The sequence below is a fragment of the Pleurodeles waltl genome, chromosome 8, assembly GCF_031143425.1.
Source record: "Pleurodeles waltl isolate 20211129_DDA chromosome 8, aPleWal1.hap1.20221129, whole genome shotgun sequence".
Lineage (NCBI taxonomy): Eukaryota > Metazoa > Chordata > Amphibia > Caudata > Salamandridae > Pleurodeles > Pleurodeles waltl.
The window spans coordinates 181,163,584-181,183,473 of NC_090447.1; the positions used below are offsets into that span (position 1 = coordinate 181,163,584).

The 19,890-nt window shown below is 43.7% G+C and overlaps 1 protein-coding gene across 1 annotated transcript in view; it reads right to left on the reverse strand.

Annotated features, from left to right (window-relative positions):
* Positions 1-19,890, reverse strand: part of URB1 (URB1 ribosome biogenesis homolog) — a 683,114-nt gene that overhangs the window by 522,584 nt on the left and 140,640 nt on the right. The window contains exon 10 of the mRNA XM_069204026.1: positions 6,852-6,989. Within this exon, the coding sequence (XP_069060127.1) occupies positions 6,852-6,989 (138 nt within the window). The remainder of the gene's footprint in view (positions 1-6,851; positions 6,990-19,890) is intronic.

A 19,890-nucleotide genomic window follows, 5' to 3' on the forward strand; every position in this document is an offset into this window, starting at 1 on the left:
AATGGAGCCAACAACCATGCACATTACAATCAAGGAGTGGAGTCACACTACCTCTTGACTCGAAAATAATTCCTTGAAGAAAAACAACTTGCACACAAGCGAGCCAAAGACTAGATGGCAAGAATATGCACAACATTTGTATCTATGCCCACATGCCTCGAACATCACTTTACTTTAGCAATGCTATTTTTTCTATTACAGTACCAAGGCAAATACTGTTAGCCCTATTCCTCCAGGCAATGTCTTCAAGTTGAAGGGGAAGTCACCATCCTATATGGAAAAAGATTCAGTTTTTACAAATGATTAAAGATTGCTTGGAGCACATTATCCTCCTATCTAAGCTCTGGGCTTTACAAGCAAGAGATTATGTTATCCTTCTGGAATAGCAATTGGTCACCAAAACCTCATACAAAATAAAAAAAAACTAGTAGAAAACAAGAATGTAGTACTGATACATTTAAAATGTCAATCACTGAAAAGTTCATTGGTGGACACAAATAACAGAAGGGGAGAGCTGCAGTGGATGTAAACAGCTTATAAAGCGCACTCCTTAGCTTACTTGCCCTTGGTGAACAGCAGCTAAGGACCCTATTTGAATCAGGTAGCATTTTCCCCAGAATGACTGTTCATAAGCAACAGGCAGGGAGAACTTGCAACAAAGTGTATTCAAGTAAACACTGAATCAGAGAAAAGGAAAATGTTACTTACCTACTAAGCATCTGTTCATGGTATGTAGTGCTGTAGATTCACATGCTTAGCATAATCCGGCCCTCTATCGTTGGGCTCGGAAGTGCTTAAGTTGTTTTTCTTTGAAGGAATTCTTTCCAGTCATGAGGTGGAGTGACTCCTCCTCTTGCTGGTACTGCACATGGGCATCAACTCTATTGCTTGATTGTTTTTGTTTTCCCACAAGGCAGGTGAGGATGGAATGTGAAGCGTAGCGTGGTATAGTAAGATGTCCATGCTAAGTTCATGTGTAGCTACTAATAAAAGTAACTGCAACACACACAGATGTCTGGGGAGGAGGGTGGGTGCATGTGAATCTACAGCACTACATGCAGCTAGCAGATGTTTACTGTATAAGTAACAATTTCCGTTCGAGCATGTGTGGCTGTAGAGACATGCTTACCATAGACTGAAAAGTAGTCCTGCTCAATAAGCAGTGGCTAACTTGTGAGGGTTACGGTGGTTTGAAACAGTGTACATAACAGCTTGGCCAACATTGGCTTGTTGACAGGCCACCACATCTACACAGTAATGTTTGGAAAATGTATGTGGTACAGATCATGTAGCTGCCTTCCATATGTCAGCTAATAGAATATTTCCTAGAAAGGCCATTGGAGCTTCCTTTTTAGGAGTGAAGTAAGCTCTAGGAGAGACAGGTAAAGAGTTTATAAATTTAGCATAGCATGTTTGAATACATCTGGCATCTGACAATCCAACATGAAACGCCTGATTTGGAAATGGCCTTTCCTTTGTGAGGCTTTGAAAAATTCACAAAGTGTTGTGTTTTTCTAAATGATGTGGTTCTATCAACATAATAGATAAGGGCTTGTTGAACATGTATGGTTTGTAGAGTCCTTCCCACAACTGTTTCAGGTTGGGGAAAGAACACTGGCAATTCAACAGTGATTAAGGTGAAACTGAGACAACACTTTTTAAGGAAATTTAGGACTGGTATGTAGTTCCACTCTAGCTTTAGAACAACCCTTTTTTCTAACTACGTAGATACTGTCTGAAGCTCACTGACATGTCAGAGTGAAGTGATAGCAACTAGAAATGATACTTTCTAATATTAAAACTGGAGGGGGCAGGAGTGGAGGTGCTCAAATGGTGGGCCCATTAATCTGGTTAGTACAGTATTGAGATTCCAAGTAGGGGCAGGTGGCATCCTAAGAGGAATGTCTCCTAAGAACTTCTGAAAAGGCTTTAATGACAGGAAACCTGAAAAGAGAAGTGTGTGGTCTGATTTGTAGATACATAGCCACTGCAGCTAGGTATAGCCTAACAGATATAAAAGCTTGACCAGTTGTATGTAAACGGAATAGATATCAGACATTGTCCTGAACATTGGGTTTTAAAGGATCAATTTGATTGGAAAGACAGTAGTGGACAAATCTTTTCTACTTTGAAGCATAACAAGCACGAGTAGTTGTCCCGAGTGCTTCTTTAGGGATGTCCATACAGGGTTGTGGTAGGTTCAAATAACCAAACTCTAGGACTTCAGGAGCCAGATCACAAGGTTGAGGGATCTGGGTGTCTTGATTTCTCAATTTCCTACAGAAGAAGCTCCTACCTGATCCTCAGTACATCATGTGGTACTACTGAGAGCTCTAGGAGAGTGGTGGACCATGGCTGCAGTGTCCATGTGGGAGCTACTAGGATGAGAGATGTCTGCTGCAGTTTGGAGCCACAAACTGAAGCAGTGGGAGGGCTGGAAAAGCATATGCAAATATCCCTAACCAACTCATCCACAGTGCGTTGCCTTTTGACTGTGCATATATGGTGGCGAAGTTTGGACATTTTGCGTTTTCTGCTTTGGAGTAAAGGTCTATTCCTGGTTGACCCCAATGGCTGAAGTATGGGAGGAGGACTTGCGGGTGGATCTAAATTCGCAGACATGTGGACATCTCGTGCTGAGATCTGCAAAGTCGTCGTCCATTCCTGGAAGGTACTCCACATGTACGTTCTATCGGACAGCCAATTTCCAAATGGCCTGGGCTAGGTGAGAGAGCTGAGGGGACCTGGTGCCCCCTCCTTCTGGAGATAGCACATGGCAGTCAGGTTGTCAGTTTTGATCAAGACTACCCTGGCAATCAGGTGAGGAAGGAAGTCTTTGAGCGCTACATGAGCAGCTAGCAACTCCAGGTGATTGATATGGAGATGTTTCTGAATGAAATGTCTTGCGTCCCTGGATTGTGAGATCTTGTGAATGTGCTCCCCAGCCCATGACGAGGTGTCTGTTGTTATGGTTTTCTGTGAAACCGGGTCCACGAAAGGCCATCTTTTTAGGGGATTGCTGGTGCTCCAAAATTGCAGAGAGCGACAAACTTGACAGCTGCCCAACACAAGATCCTCTAATTGACCCCCGCTTGAGACCATAAAAGCGCTGAGCACTCTTGCAATGGACGCATGTTGAGTCTGGCATTAGGTACTATGGCTATGCATGATGCCATCATAAAGAGGAGACACACGACTGTTGTCACTGTTACTTGCTGACGTGGCTGGAACAAAGGATTAGGAGTCTAAAAGGACTGAATCCGGGCCGCATAGGGGTAGGCTATCGCTCTTTGTGAATCGAGGATAGCTCCTAAGTAGGGAAGTATTTGGAGTGGCTGGAAGTTTGACTGCATGGATGGTAAATCCTAATTGATGAAGTATGTCTATTGTGGCCAGAGTGTGTTGGAAGCACTGCTGACTAGCAGCGCTTTTGATGAGCCAGTCGTCTAAATATGGAAAAATGTGTATGTTGTGCCTGCGCAGGTGGGCTGCTACTACTGCAAGACATTTGGTGAAAACTCTGGGGGCAGTTATGACCCGAAAAAAGCACCTTGAATTAGAAACGTTGGTTGTTTATTCCGAATCTGAAGTATCGGCGATGTGCCGGATGAACAGGAATGTGGAAATAGGCGTACTTCAGGTCGAGTGCTGCCATGAAGTTATCTTTTTGTAGTAATGGTAGGACACCTTGAAGAGCGACCATGTGCTCTGAGAGGATATATTGGTTTATGGGTCCTTGGTCCAAGATTGGGTTTTAGGAACCTGTCCCTTTTTGAGAAGAAGAAAGTATAATGAATAGACTCCTGTGCCGTGTTGGTGGAATGGAACAGGTTGTACAGCTCCTTTTTTGAGGAGTGTTTTTACTTCCTCCCTGAGCAACTGTTGATGCTGTGGGGAAGGCATGTGTTTGCAAAGAGGAATTTTGGGAGGTGTGGATGTGAGCTCCAGACAACAACCATGTTGGATAATACCGAACACCCACTGGTCAGAAGTGATGTTCCGCCAGGAGGGAAGAACCATTGCAGTAGACAACCGACAGATGTAGTGCGGGCAAGGGGAGTGATTGGAAAGTCAGGTTTTGGTAAAACCACCCATGCCTTTTCCCTTGGAATTATTGCCCATACAAGAGCCTCTGTATAATCCCCTTGTGCGAGGTGGTCTGTGCCTGGGGATGGTGGTAGCAGGTGGTGGTGGTCTCCAGGGAGGTGGTTTTGAAACCTCGCGATAAGAGGAATGACAAAAGGAGCCACATTGCAATGGAGTCTGCAACGTCCCCATGGCCATAGCCATCTCATTATCCTTTTAAATCTTTTCCAGGAGGGTGTCGACCTGGGGACCAAAAAAGTGTTCCTGGTAAAAGGGAAGAGCCAGGCAGTTCTGCCAAACCTCAGGTTTAAAACCTGACACCCTAAGCCAGGCATGGCTTCTTAAGAGGACGTTAGAACGTATGCCTTTACCTGCAGTGTCAGCAGCATTGAGGGTGCAGCAAATCGTAGTGCTGGATATGAGCTTTCCCTCGGAGGCAATCTGGTACGCTGGTTTTATGTACTCCACTTTATGGAGATGTTGGAGGCTCTTCTCCATCTCGTTCCATTGGGCCCTATCATAATGTGATGAAAGTCCAATGGAGCTTGCGATTCTCCAATGGTTGGCAGATTGTGCAGCAAACCTTTTACCTGCTGCATCTATTTTCCTCCTCTACTTATCAGGAGCGTGTCACCAAATGTGTGAGAGAGAGCCCTCTTACGGGCTGTGGCCACAGCTAGGGAGTCAGGTGTAAGCTGCCCTGTGATGGTTTGTATTTTTTGTAGACCGTAGGTGTGATGATTCTGGACTTGACAGGGTAATTTAAAATGACTTGTGTGCCTGTGCATTCCTTTTAACATTTTCAGATATTGTGCAGAACACTGAGGAGAGTTTTTCAAATAAAAAATCGTCCTCTAAAGGCTCTGTGTGTAGTGGGACCTTGTGGAATGTAGCCGCCCTACCTATGAGATCATGGTAGGTGGCAGTGTCATCAGGGAGGGATAGGCTGGCTGGATAGAGCTCTGGGTCCGTATTTGCTCGTGGATCTGCATAATCCGAGTTCCACGGATCATCCTGCAGTGGGATGGAATATTAATCATCACCACCCTGTTGCCCATGTCTGAATGTAGGGAACTCTGAGGAGAGTATGTTGTGGCATGAACAAGCGAAAGAGGTGGTGCACAATGGGCACTGGTGATGGGCTGATGAGCAATGGACTGGTAGCCGTGTCTTCCTTTTTCTTTGCAGGAATGCTCATAAGACAGTTGTCTCTTTGCCGGATGTACCCCTGAAAAAGGAGGTCTCGCAATGATATGGCCAGTGTCCAGGTGAATTATTATGTGCTTTTGTCATTAGTCCAACTCTTGCTGGAGTTTTTTGAGCACTGGTTATACCGGCTTCCGACCCAAATCCAAGGTAGATTTTGACAATGGAATTATCGGCGGTGATGGTTTTGGGTCCGAGGCTGACTTTTTAGGTGCTGAGATGAAACGGTGTTTTGATGCTGTAATTTTCATCTCCGAGGGCTTCTGGAGTCCGAGATAGTACACTTTGGGTCGGGGACATGCTGTTGGTGCAGTTTTTTCGGCGCTGAGGCCAGACAAGTTCAAAACAGCTGGTTGGTGCCACTCATGACCAGAAGGTAGTGATGGCCAAACACCAGTGTGTCTAGTTGGTCAGGGGTAGGCAGGCAACCACTTGTAGAGACGTGCTGTGGTCAGGGTGGAAGCGGGGGCACAGTAGTCACTGGTCGCCCTGGAGTGATATCTTGCATCTCCATGTCAGAACTAGAGCTGTGCTTATGAGAGAAGGTGCCATAGTCCGCAGCAGATGGATGGGCATGCAACTCTTGTTATGGATCTTCTGAATCAAAGAGGTCTGGTGTTTCCTCTGCGCTGGGTCGAGAAATCTCTAAGCATCGAGCTCTTTGATCTCTAAGCATTTTGTTTGAACGAAAAGACCCACAGGTAGCTTCCTAATGCTCAAGGGAAAGGCACAAGAGTGGTGGAAATCGGTGTGTGGAAACGTGGCGTGGCAACAAGGACAAAAACGGAAAAGCGTACGTTCCATCACTGAGTGGACATCTCTTGGGAGGAAACACCATAGAGGAATTCCACTGCAAAGGGCGAAGGTGCAAAAGGGCTGCAGCCAACTCGAGTCACACAGACGAATTTACATTGATGCTCTTGAATATCATAAAGAAGATCCACAATCAGGACAGTACCAACCATATTTTGGAAAGTAACCGACGACTGTGTTGCAACGGAACAGAGGAGCACACGTCCGAACCTGACGGCGGAAGAAAATAATCTAACAATGGAGTCGAGGTCCATGCGCATTATCAGCAAGAGGAGGAGTCATTACCTCATGACTCGAAAGACTTTCTTCGAAGAAAAACTTGCACACTTCCGAGCCCAACACTAGATGGGGAGATTAGGCTGAGCACGTGTATCTAGAGCCATACACGCCTCAAACAAAAGGAATGTTGCTCTGAAAGCTAGGTACCCCAACTGTACTTAAATATAACTGCAGTGACATAGTGCCTGCATCATTCTCTGCTGTCACTGTTTGACAAGAATGCACTAAACCATGAATCCCAACACACCAGTATAATCTCTTATAGAAAAGGCTATCAAACCTAAAAATTATATTCATATGGCAGTTCTGAGGTGTTTCAGAGAAAGGTATAAATAAACACAAGCTTCCACCTCATTTGGGTTAGTACAGCTTTTAGCCACACATAAGTGTGTATTCAGAACTCTTTCTACCAAGAAACAGGTATACGTGTATACGAAAACAACATTAGAGGTTGAGATTAATCTTACATTCAGTCCCTGGGTAAACATGGTTTTGTTGCAGATAGGAGGAACTGTCGTGATCATCACCATTGATAGTAAACGAGAAAGAGGAATAAACTCAGATGTTCTAAATGCATTAGACACCTCTGGCTGTGCTTCATATATCTAAAGAAACAAAAATATAAACATAAAATGTCAACAGTGGCTGCCTGTATGCACCAATGCAATAAAAAGCACCCAGAAAAGGTGATTTCCATGTAGAATTTAAGAGTCAAAACGGAAAGCATTTTTTTTATTTTGCATTGTTTCATAAAGTGTAAACCAAACACAGGGGACTACACAGCACTCTGCAGTAAGTAGTATGCACATAATAAGTGTGAATGTAATGCAATACATAATAACAATACTTTTCACGCAAATTTGCAAAGTACTTTAAAAAATAAACACACACACTGAACGTAATGCATTTAATTGTAAGGAACCATGAATGTGTTAGATATCTAACTAATGGAAACACTTAGGAAAGGATATGACAGATGTAAAAGATCTGCAAAGCGAGATAAAGATTAAGGTAAACTATACGGACTGTCGGGAGTAAAAAAAAAAAAAAAAAGGGGGGGGGGAGGATAAAGACGGAGGATTCATATGCACCGTGTAAGAGAGGGATTAAAACTTGGAGCAACTTCTAGTTCCAAAGCAGAAATCTAGTGCCTTGTTAGGTAAATGCAGTTTCAAGAAGAAAACCCGGACCACAGGTATCAATGGCACAAAGTAGCAGGCATTTCCAAAGGGAAATGTGAATGAAGTATTTAGGCACAAGCAAAACAATATTTACATCAGTAAATAAATCGGTTAAAACACAAATTTAGTAAAATAATGAAGTCTGTAATGATTAAAATGAGACCAAAATAACAAAAAAACTAGATGATGAATCCAGGAGATAGGAACAGAAAATATCAAACAACACACAGAAGAAACAATACGGGGTGAAAAGCCAATGACCCTACGCGCATTATTCATTTCTAAAAATGTTCACCAGAGACCGTCCTTCCAAAAACTATTACTTACAGTTATCAGCAAATGAGACCAGAGAAGCGGGGGCAGAAAGGATTACCTTGTGGTTGTTTCGCTGAATTTCTTACAAAGGTCTCCGAGTTCTTCTGGGGATCACCTGGGCTACTGAATCCAGCTAGGATACAGGATCAGGTTTCGTTGCCCCTCTGCTTCTGGCCCCAGCTAAAAGAACAGTTTGATCCCCATTTCTCCAATCGGTAACTAAGTTCTGGATATAAACCCCAATGCTCTTCAATTTCTAGGAACTCCAACAACGGATCCAAGAGGTGTATAGACCCCTTTAACACTATTTTTCTTCTGCTACTGTCACATTCCAGTTCACAGGCCTGTAGAGTGTTTCTCAGTCATGCCCTTCCTCAGGACCACAGTCAAGAGTCCAGTCAGAGTGGGATAACTAAGTCAGACTTTAAAGGTGCCACCTCTTGTCTTATATGGACATGACGCTATAGGGAGGCTAGATGTTCTGCTCCTTGAGAAAAACTTCCAGCTCCTGAGTACAAGGGAAAAGAAGACCAGGATCAAGCCATTTTGTACAGGTATATATGGACAGAAGGATAATTTGCTTTGATTTTCAAGAAGTCCACTTGCGTACTGTGCAGCTGATGGTGGAGGCAAGTGTTTCCTACTGTAGTCAAAAGGCATTGATTGGTGAAAGGCCCTAATTCTACTCACACAAAGTACCCATCCTCAAACCTGCTTTTGTGAGCAAGCAAAGTTACTTTACAGAAAATCCATTAAAATCCTGCTATGGGATATTTTAAGATGGCATTCCATGTAAGGACAAAAGTCAAGTTAGATGGGAACAGGCCACCATCAAAGACCAAACTCTAAGCAGAACCCTAATTACTATAAACATACTACTCTTGGAATTCTGGCTGCCTGCTTGAGGTGTTCACTAGTAGTTCCTTTCAGACCACTCAACTCAAATTCCAACAAATGGTGGATGCTCTGTAATTAATCCCCAAATGCCTTCCTGTCAGCGATCTCCAGGCAGTCAAATGGCTGTTGCTCTTTCAAAAAGATATTTCACACCTAATCAAAATACTTAGCAAGTTAATGACTGCAACTGACGGAGAGCCATGGAGAACTGGGTTGATAACTAGGAGAGCCACATAGAACTGGTTTGATAAATATATAGGTTGTACCCAGAGAAGGGCAGCTTTTACTAAAACCATCCCTAAGCCATAATCAAACATTCAGTGTCACCACTAAACTAGATTTTCGATAAGTATTGCAACAGTGCACAGGTTATTTTCCGAGATCTTCCCAGAGACAAGATATGAAAATGCGACTTTTATTCCTAAGCAGGGTACTGCAGTGTGGAAAGCTAGTGAAGTTTAAGCAGTGAACTAGCATTGTAATTGTGTCACTCCAGGAACATGTCAGTCCCAACAAACGCATGTCTTCCTCATATGCATAATACACCCAAGTGTTGTAGGCATTGACAATGGTGTTCTTTCTGCCCCACATTAATATCACTTTTACCAAAAGTCCAGATATGCCAAATTAAATTACCCATTTGTTAATATGTTTAGGTATCTAAGCACATGTGCTGGGGCTATTTAGAAGACTTCCAAGGCTCAGAGTCAAAAAATACCAGCAACCCCAGACCCCTACAAGAAAAACAAAACCTAGGCAGACCATGGAGAAAGGCAACTTTCCATATACAAGCACGGCAACATAGGATTATATTAAATTCCACTCAAATATTATGGTCTGTCAAGAAAGCCCTCTATGGGAAAACTTTACAGTAACAAGGTGAAGTATAAGGAACTGTTACAAGTAAATAGGAAAGGACGATGAACACTGAAGATGTAATTTAAGACTGAGTACAACCAAATAAGATATTAAAGAGTGACATTACTTTGGAAACAGAGCAGAAAATTAAGATAGAAAGCTTTAACTGGGGAAAAATCCAGCCTTGTGATGGAGGTTTAAGGTGATTTCAAGAAGATTTCTAGGGATCTTTTGAGGAATATTTTGAGAAGCAGCAATTCTTCTTGCTCCTACAGACATTCAAAATAAGCCCAATCTCCAATTTCTTCCAGCTACTAATTCTAAAAAGCACCAACAGCCACCTTCTCATCTATAAAATAATATTTTCTTAAAATTTTGTAATTTTTTTTTTTTTTTAAAGTAAATATTTTATTCAAGTATTATATCTGCAATATTTGGATTTAGTATGTTACTAAAATATTAAATGCAAAAATTTAAAAGAAACAAATAATATACACTTTAAATAAATATTTTTTAATTCTTAAATTTTAGATTTTAATGAAATGGTACTATAATAAATGAACACTAGATATAATATTAAATAAATAAGTAAAAAAATAAAATATGACATTTAATTAAGATTACATTATATATAATGAACATAATCCAAAACGAAATCAATAAACCCATAAAACCCCCAAAAACCTACCCCTAAACACAACCAAGATCCTTTACTACGCCTCAAACACTACTAATTTCTTAAATATAAAGATCCATGACTAGTCCTAAACACTGCCCACCCCTGAACTCTAAGACCTCCTTACTATCCCTATGCACTGTCCATCACTGCACCCTAAACTCTTCTTCCTCCACCCTAACTTGCCTTAAAGCCACTAAACCGCAGTGAACCCTAAAAATGCCTTACGACCCCTTACTCTACCTCACCCTTTAATCCTTTAAAACCTTTACTGACCCTTTAAACAACTCATTCTTCAACACTAGAAACTCCTTACTACCCAATACTCTACCCATCACTGAACCATAAAACTCCTTTCTACCCCTAATCAATGCTCATTACTGGACCCTAAAAAGTCCTACCTCTAAACACTAACCATTCCTGAATCCAAACCCCCCTTACAATCTCTTATCAGTAACCATCACTGAACCCTAAAAACCTCATACTACCCTTTATACTATTACATCTAGAAACCATATTCCCATATATACAATTGTATTAAATAATAAAATGTTTTTAAAATAGAATAGTCATATTTTTATTTTTGTACTCTAAATATTTAAATCTATTCCGGTTAATATGTAATGTGAAAATACTTAATTTAATTTATCTTTATTTTAAAATAGTATTCACAATTTTGTTTTAAAAAAAGCCCTTAACAATACATTTGTATATAAATATATTTGTATATAAACATGTGTGTTATGTTATATTGATTTGTATAGCTTACTAATCAACCAAGGGAGTAACCAGGAGCTTGGGGAATGTGTGTACGTGTTAGGTCCTCACGGAGCTTATATGAAGAGTCAGGTCTTCAGCTTCTGGTGGAGCTCCAGAAGTGAGGAGGAGGGCTCTGAGAAGTTGAGAGAGGTCGTTCCATGCCTTGGAAGTGATGTAGGAGAATAAGCAACCTCCCGTTTTACATTTGTGAATGCGGTGAGTGTGTCCAGAGACAGTGAGGCAGAGCGTAGGTGTGTGGTGGGTTGATGAAAGTGTATGCAGTTATTCAGACATTCTGTGTTGTGCAGAGCTTTGCGTGTGTGTGAAGTTTGAATTGGCATGGATTGTGAATGGGGAGTCAGTGAAGCTTCTTGAGGTACGGTGTGATATGGGTGTGGCATGGCAGGTCAAGCACAAGTCTTGCAGCAGTGTTCTGGATAGTCTGGAATCTGTGTAGGAGATGTCCGGAGATTCTGGCGTAGACAGTGTTGCCACTATCCAGCCTGCTGGAGGTGAGTGTAGGACACTGCCCCCTTTTTTTGCAGCACCCTTCCCTCCTTTGCCACACACACACACACACACACACACCTTTTTGCCTGATATTTGATGCACCAGCCCCAGTGTTCTTTCCCTAAAACTGTACCATTGTTTCCACAATTGGCACACCTCTGGCACACTGATAGGTCCCTTGTAAAAGGTATCAGTGGTACCAAGAGCCCTGTGGCCAGAAAGGGCCCTAAACGGCTGCAGCATATACTATGCCACCAAACACATGCACACTGCCACTGCAGATTGTGTGTGCTGATGGGGAGAAAAAGGTAAATTCGACAAGGCAGCCCTAGCTGGGTGCCATGCCCACAAACAATTGCCTGTGGCATAGGTAAGTCACCTCTATAGCAGGCCTTACAACACTAAAGCAGGGTGCAAGCTTCCACCGGTGAGGCCATATCTGCATGAGCAATATGCCCCTACAGTGTCTAAATACATTCTTAGACATTGTGAGTGCTGTGTGACCCTACTAAGTATATGGGCTGGGAGTTTGTCATTATGAACTCCACAGCTCCATGATGGCTTCACTGAAGACTAGGAAGTTTGGTATCAAACTACTCAGCTCAATAAACCCACACTGATGCCAGCATTGGCTTTATTGAAAAATGCACACAGAGGGCATCTTAGAGATGCCCCCTGTATTTTACCCAACACTCTAGTGTACGGTTGACAGGTCTGTGTCAGCCTGCCACTAACAGGCAAGTTTCTGACCCCATGGAGTGAGAGCCTTTGTGCCTCCTGTGGTCAGGAATAAAGCCTGTTCTGGGCGGAGGTGCTTCACACCTCTCCTCTGCAGGAACTGTAACACTTGGTGGTGAGTCTCAAAGGCTCCTGCCTCCTGTTACACTGCCCCAGGGCACTCCAATGAGTAAAGATGCCCATCCCCCAGAACAGGCCCCAGTTTTGGTGGCAGGTCCAGCAGGAAAATTAGTTAACACCAGGAGGAGTGTCCAACCGAGGCTAGGACCACCTTCGGGGGGCCCAGAGCTGAGGTGAACCTCTCCTGGCAGAATCTTCCACCTTGCTTTGGAGGGTGTTAGCCAGTAGGGTTAGGAATGTGCCCTCCCCTTCTTAAAGGGAATGGGCACAGGAAGGGTGTAGACACATTCAGGAACAGTAGCCATTGGCTACTGCCCTCTGACCCCTGTAACACCCTTAAATCTAGTATTTAGGGGCACCCCTGAACCTTGCTCTCCAGATTCCTGGCAACATCAAAAGGAGAAGACTGAAGAGCTGCACCAAAAGAGTAGACTCCAGATGACAACTGACTTGACCCCAGCCCTTCCGGCCTGTCTACATCTTCAAGACTCCTACAACAAGGGGATAACTTGTCCTGCAGGACCAGCGACCTCTACACCTCCAGAGGACTGCCTGCCTACCCAAGAGCCAAGATCTCTTAAGAACAGCGACCATGTCCACAAAGAAACCTCCAAGAAGGAATCCAGAGCGGCCCCAGATCAACAAGTCCTACCCACTCTGCACCTGACACCCACGGCCCGTGCGCTGGTGGCCCACTGTTCCAGAGAATATCCCCAGGCGATTCCAACCTCGAGTTCACCCTGGATTGACCCCTCGTGGCTAACACGACGATGCCTGCAGCCTTAATCCAGAGGACTCTCCTGACCGTGACCGGCTCCGGTGAAGATTTTTTAAAGCCTAAAGGTACCCCTGCACCCGCAGCCGCTTGGCCTTGGAGAACTCAACCGTCAGTCCAGTAGAATCTGCACTTATCTGTCCAGCAATTGGTTTTCTTCAGTCGACTCCCTGGACGATCCCTGCAGCATCTTTCTGACCCCTGTCGTTCCCCCACTGAAAAGCATTTGGCGCCCAAGGCTGTTCTTGCACCCGGCACCTGGCTGTCCCTGTGCCGCTGAGGGTGTATGTTTGGTGCTGACCTGTGCCCCCCCACTCCAATGCTGATCCAAATCCACCCCAACCCCCCAAGGTCTGTGCCCTGAAGTGGCAGGTACTTACCTGCATGCTGTTTCTTTCCGAGTGCCCTGTCTTCTTAGGATTCCATTGGCTGCCTGACACCAAATTTGACCTCTGCCCCCATCCGGCCCAGTGTTGCTGGTTTTGCACTCTTCGTGTCTTCCTAAACTTTGCCCTGTGAACACCTTAAACCCCGAAGACTGGGATCGCAAGTCGAGTACTTACCTGCAAGTTGTGCTGTTACTTTTCCTCCCCCCGCCCCCACCCCCCCAGGTCTGTGCCCTGAAGTGGCAGGTACTTACCTGCATGCTGTTTCTTTCCGAGTGCCCTGTCTTCTTAGGATTCCATTGGCTGCCTGACACCAAATTTGACCTCAGCCCCCATCCGGCCCAGTGTTGCTGGTTTTGCACTCTTCGTGTCTTCCTAAACTTTGCCCTGTGAACACCTTAAACCCCGAAGACTGGGATCGCAAGTCGAGTACTTACCTGCAAGTTGTGCTGTTACTTTTCCTTCCCTCGGACTGCATTGATCCTGTGAGATATTGCACTGTCTATTTTTGAAATTGAAAAGTATTACTTACCTGTAAACTGTTTTACCTGTTAATTCTAAACCAAGTACAATTGAAAGATGAAAGTGATACATTCTTGAAACTATACTTACTTGCAACAAAGATCCTTTTGGTTCTAGAAATAAAGTAACAAAGTATATTTTCTGATACATAAAACTTTGAGCTGGAGTTACTCATTGAGAGTGTGCCCATTTCCTGACTGTGTGTGTACAATAAATGCTTAGCACTACCCTCTGATAAGCGTAACTGCTCAACCACACTACCACAAAAGAGAGCATTAGTATTATCTACTTTAGCCTGTGTAAAGCCCCTGGGGATAAACTGGTCTCTGTGCTCACTATGCCTTACTTTGGTATAGTATATATAGAGCCAGCTTCCTACAACGAGTGCTTGCATGACCATCCGTCTGGTGTTTTGAGGCAATCATTTAAAGGTCCTTCATATCATGCATAGGATGTGGAAGCAGGAAGTGCACAATGCGTTGACTTGAGCTATCATGTTGAGCTTGTCATCTAGGATGATCTTTAGATTTCTTGTGTGGTCTGTGGGTGTTGGTCCTAGCTCTGACAGCCAACATGAGGAGTCCCATGGAGAAGTCTTCTTGCCAAAGACCAGTAATTCAGTCTTGTAGGAGTTGAGCAGCAGGCAGTTCATTCGAATCCGGTCTGCTACCATGGTCATGCAATTGGTGAAGTTGGTCCTGATGGTGGTTGCTTTGTCCGTCAGGGAGAGGATGAATTGTGTGTCACCGGCGTAGATGAGTATGATGTCTTGTGATCAGATGATGCTGGGGAGAGCTGTCATGTATATGTTGAAAAGGGCGGGGCTGAAGGACGATCCCTTTGGGACTCTGCATATTAATCTCTTGGTCTCTGATTTGAAGGGTGGCATCCAGATCCTTTGTGTTCTACCCATGGCGAAGGAATAGATCCATTTGACAGCAGATCCTTGAATGCCAATCTTGTGACATCTTCTGATGAGGGTGTTATTGGAGACAGTGCCAAAGGCTGCGGAGAGGTTCAGCAGGATGAAGGCCGACGTTTTTCCTCAGTCCAGGATGATTTGAATGTATCAGTAGCCATGCTGAATGCTGTTTTGGTGCTGTGGGTCTTTCTGAATCCTGAATGAGTGTTGTCTAGACAATGGTGAAGTATCCTGTTGATGGACTTCTCAATCACTTAGGCTGGATAGGGGAGCAGGAAGATCGGCAGTTGCTCAGCTGATTCTGGCCGGCTGTGGGCTTCTTGACGAGAGTGTTGATTTTTGCAAGTTTCCATTAATCCGGAAAAGTGGCAGACGTGATGGAGGTACAACAAACAATTTTCAAAAAGGCTGGAGCATTTGCTGTCGCACTTATCGAATGTACGCATATGATATAGAATCCCGGGTGCACAGTACTAGAAGACCAGCCCCTTTCACCTTCCCTATGAGACAAAATGTTCCATATACACATCAGTACAGAAAGTTTGACACAGCACCACTTCAATTTCTGTTCATACAATCCATATTTCAGAAAACATATTTCATAAGCAAACAATCTTGAAACCAGCCATATGAAAAAAATCTTCATTTTCATTCTTTATCCCCGTAGCCAATGTAAAGGCATTTTAGAAAAAGAAGAATTAACTGAAAAAGGATGTATTTTTATACAAGAAAAGAAATGGACAGAAGATTTTTCATTTGGGTGGTTTGAAGATCGTCTGCTTATGATTTTTTTTTTTTTTTTAAACGGATTGTATGAACAAAAATAGAAGTGTTGCTGGGACAAAATGTCTGTACTGATGTGATGGAGGTGTTGATGTGGTTAGGGTGGTGCTGACTGGTAATGCTCCCGGTTTGTAGAAGTAGTGGGGGCATGGGTCTGATGGGACCCCTGAGTGAATGGTCTGCATGACTGCGTCGTTTCTGGTGAGGGTTATCAAGTTAATTAGGGGCCATCTTGGTTGACAGTGGGTAGATTAGTATTGTGTTCTCTGAGGTTGGGTTGGTGTGCAATGCTGTGTGTGATTTTTTCATGGAAAGATTTGGATAGGTTGTGGCAGAGTTGCTGGGAGGCAGCAATGTTGTTGACAGTGGCTAAGGGTGAGGTGAAATCCTTAACGATCGAGAAAATCTCCTTGTAGCTGTTGGAGCTTATTTTGATGCGGTTCAAAAGTACTTTTTTTCTTGGTGTCTCTTACGTGCTGGTGATAGTGTCGGAGTGCAACCTTGTAGGAAGTTCTCTCTGTGGTGTTGTGACTGGCGTTCCATTTTCCATTCTACCTGTGTACAGTGCTGTTTGGTGTCTAACAGCTCTTTTTGTGTATCAGCTAATCTGCGTATTTCATCTACTATGCTTGATTTTGATGGATTCAAGTGCAGTTCTTGATCCAGTTTTTGAAGTGGTTGATGCCCTTGTTGAGGATGTCTGTGAGCTAGGTTGATCGGTGTTGAGGGCGCTGAGCTAGTCTGCTTCTATGATTTTGACAAAGCAGCAGCTTCAAATGCTGCAACTGGTAGAGGTGTTGACTTGGAAGTGGATGATGGCGTAGCCGGTCCATGTGTGTGGTACGGTGGATTTGTATTTGATGCTGTCGCTTGTGGTGAAGATGGGGTCCAGTGTGTGTCCTGTGGTTTTTGTTGGTTCTAGGACGAGCTGGGTGAGTCAAATGTTGCTCAAGCTTTCGAGGAGTGCTGTGAGCACGAGTCATTTTTGTCTTCCAGGCAAAGGTTGAGGTCACCAAGGAGAATGTAGGCTCTGGAGTCGATAGTGAGCGAAGCAACAAAAAGAGGTGGTGGGAAGAAGTTGGTAAATGTGGCTCATGCTCCGGGTGCTAGGAAGGAGAGGGTTCCATTCAGGGTGAAGTTTTCAGACAACTGCAGCTTAAAGAGAAGAATTGTCAGGAGATTACCCATTAAATCAAAACATCCACAGAATCAGATACCTTTTATCCAACTCCCTCCAATAGATGCGTGCTCAGACTTTACTGATTATCTGAAACCTACGTCCACTAGGGGGGAAAGGGAATGGGAATAGAAAAAGAGAGAATGCCTCCAGATCCAGTTCCAGTCTGTGTTTCCCACACAAAGACAGGATATTCAGTGTGTGCTTCTGTAACCTGCACCTTTCTTCTCATTAGGATTTATTTAAAGGAAGGACCTGCGGTCGGGTGATAAGAGCATAGATAAGCACATTCCTACTGTGCATTCAACTGTTCAGCCATTCAAATTCACCCAATTCTATCATTCTCCTAACCTGGATCTTTTGAGAGACTACCCTCTCTGTAAGAGAAAAATGTTAACTTAATATCTTCTTTTCTCCACGAGTCAGAGGTATCCAAGGTTCTCTGGAGAACAGTTCAAAGGATCACAAATATACAATCTACTAATGTCTTGTACAGGAAATGAAAACTCCTTCTCAAGGTTCAGTTTCTCAATCACAGTCTCTAGGAATTAGTCTGAGCACAGAGGTTTGTCTCTAAGACTGGCAAGTCTGCAAGGCAAAGAGTTTTTGATTATATATGTAGATAATATATATATTGGCAGGTCTGGAAATCATACAAAAGGATTCCTTACTGCAATTACTTGAAGTTCTATTAAGCCAAAACAAATTCTCCTCAGAAAACCGATAGCCAGTTGTTGGAAGAAGGAAGAAATTCAGCTTCTCCAGAAGGGAAAAAAGTAGCTGGTGTGCACACTGTAACAAGAAAAATAATTAATTACTCAAAACTGGAAGAATTCTCTATGAAACCAAGCGCCTTAGGAACACTGCTCATTCTCCTCAGGATGACAGTTGGAGAGCACAGCTTCCAGAAAGAAACAGCTGGAGGGAAGCTTCAGCACGGGACTAAGGTAGAAAAACTCGAGCACTGACCTCACACAGGTTTGCAGCCACCATCTTGAGTGGCAGTTGAACCTGAAGAAGCTAGTTCTAAGAACAGCCACTGCAAGAGCCACCGGGAGTGAGGACACCGCTGCAACCAACGTGGGGTACAAGGCAAAGGGAAATTGTTTTTGCTGAATGAAGAACTTAACAACACTGGCAATAGTTTTCCTGACAAGGATTTTCCATTAATGGGGTTGCGTTCTCTGTGGATGTCATGCATTTGACAGATTTCTTGTAGACAGCGAGCCTTCCTCCTGGTTTGTGAAGATGGTTGTGACGAGCAATCTTGCAGCCTGCTGGGATTGCTGTGGCGATGTCAGGAGCCGATGAAGGAATGAGCCAAGTCTCTGTGACAAAGGAGATGGTGAGCACTTTGCTACTCAACAGGCCCTATATTTCGGTTGTGTACTTGCTGAGTGATCATGTTTTGAGAAGCGTGTATGCGAGTAGGTGTTGACTTGCGGGTGTGCTGTAGGTTGGGATATACGCATTGTTGGCGCTTGTGTGTTGGAAGGATGCATTGAGGGCATTGCTAGTGTTTGCAGAGTTGGCTACTGGAGAACTGACACTGGATGCAGATGAAAGCTCCTATGGTGGTGTGAGGTGACACAACAATAGTTGAGGAATGGCATCTGGGGTCTAGAGTTTTAAGTAACGCTGCAGAGTATCGTTTGGTGGTGATCGGACCAGGGTTCCTGTGGTCCATTTATGACAGGTGCAAACGGGCTCACCTTTGGCATGTCTTCAACACCCCAGTGGTGCACCCAAGCATGTCAATGTAGCAGATGCCATTAAGTAGGTTCTGAGAGGGAGGGATGCGTGCAGGGTGCTGTGATGTAATTTCCTGTGCTGATGAGGTCCTCTTGCTTGGCACCTTCTTTTACAGATGGTTTGGCAGGAAAACCAGTAAGGTCACTTCCTGTCCAGATGGATGACGGGAAATTCAGAGAGACAGACAGAGACAGAGACAGACAGACAGACAGACAGACAGACAGACAGACAGACAGACAGAGAGACAGAGAGACAGAGAGACAGAGAGACAGACAGAGAGACAGACAGAGAGACAGACAGAGAGACAGACAGAGAGACAGACAGAGAGACAGACAGAGAGACAGACAGAGAGAAAGACAGACACACTCTTAAGGTTAACTCACTTAAAGCAATAGTTACCTGCGAAGAAAAGACTATCAACATAACACTTGCCATTTAAGGCCGCCTGAAGTAAAAAAAAAAAAAAACGAAGTAAAGGTAACATACTACTAGAACACATTTGTAAGAGTTTATATTTAGAAAAGTACACAAACGTATATCATCATGAGCTGCGTTTTTACTTCAATATTTCATATATTCACATTGATTTAACTCATGCTGTCCTGCCCAACATACGTACACATTCTGAATTTCATTAGACCACTCATCAGAGCACAGGCAGATTTGTCTTGAAGACATGTTGGATTAGAACTAAGAAATACAGCATGGAACATGTCCTTGCTTTTACATCTAGCCTTCTTGCATACACCAAATTTGGCCTGTTGTTCAAATACCCCAAACCAGAGTGTAAAACCCACAGATACACAATCGAATGAATTGAAACCAAGTTTACCTACGTCCAAACAATAGGTCTCTGTAATAATCCAATGTTGTACACTGCTGTTACTATTAGGTATGGAGGTTTATTGATCTGTGAATCTTGGCGCTGTCAGTCCTCCCTCTCCAGCCAGCTGTCCACTTCAACTGACTGTTGACAGAAGCTCTAGCCTCCAAGAAAATAGAACTTAGAACATAAGACAAGATTCACATTACAACAGCAGCCTTGTCCTCTCAGAACTATTATAGACAGGAAAATTAACAGCTATAATGACTGCCAAAGAAAAAAATCCATGTTTTTTTGTATAAGGCATTAAAG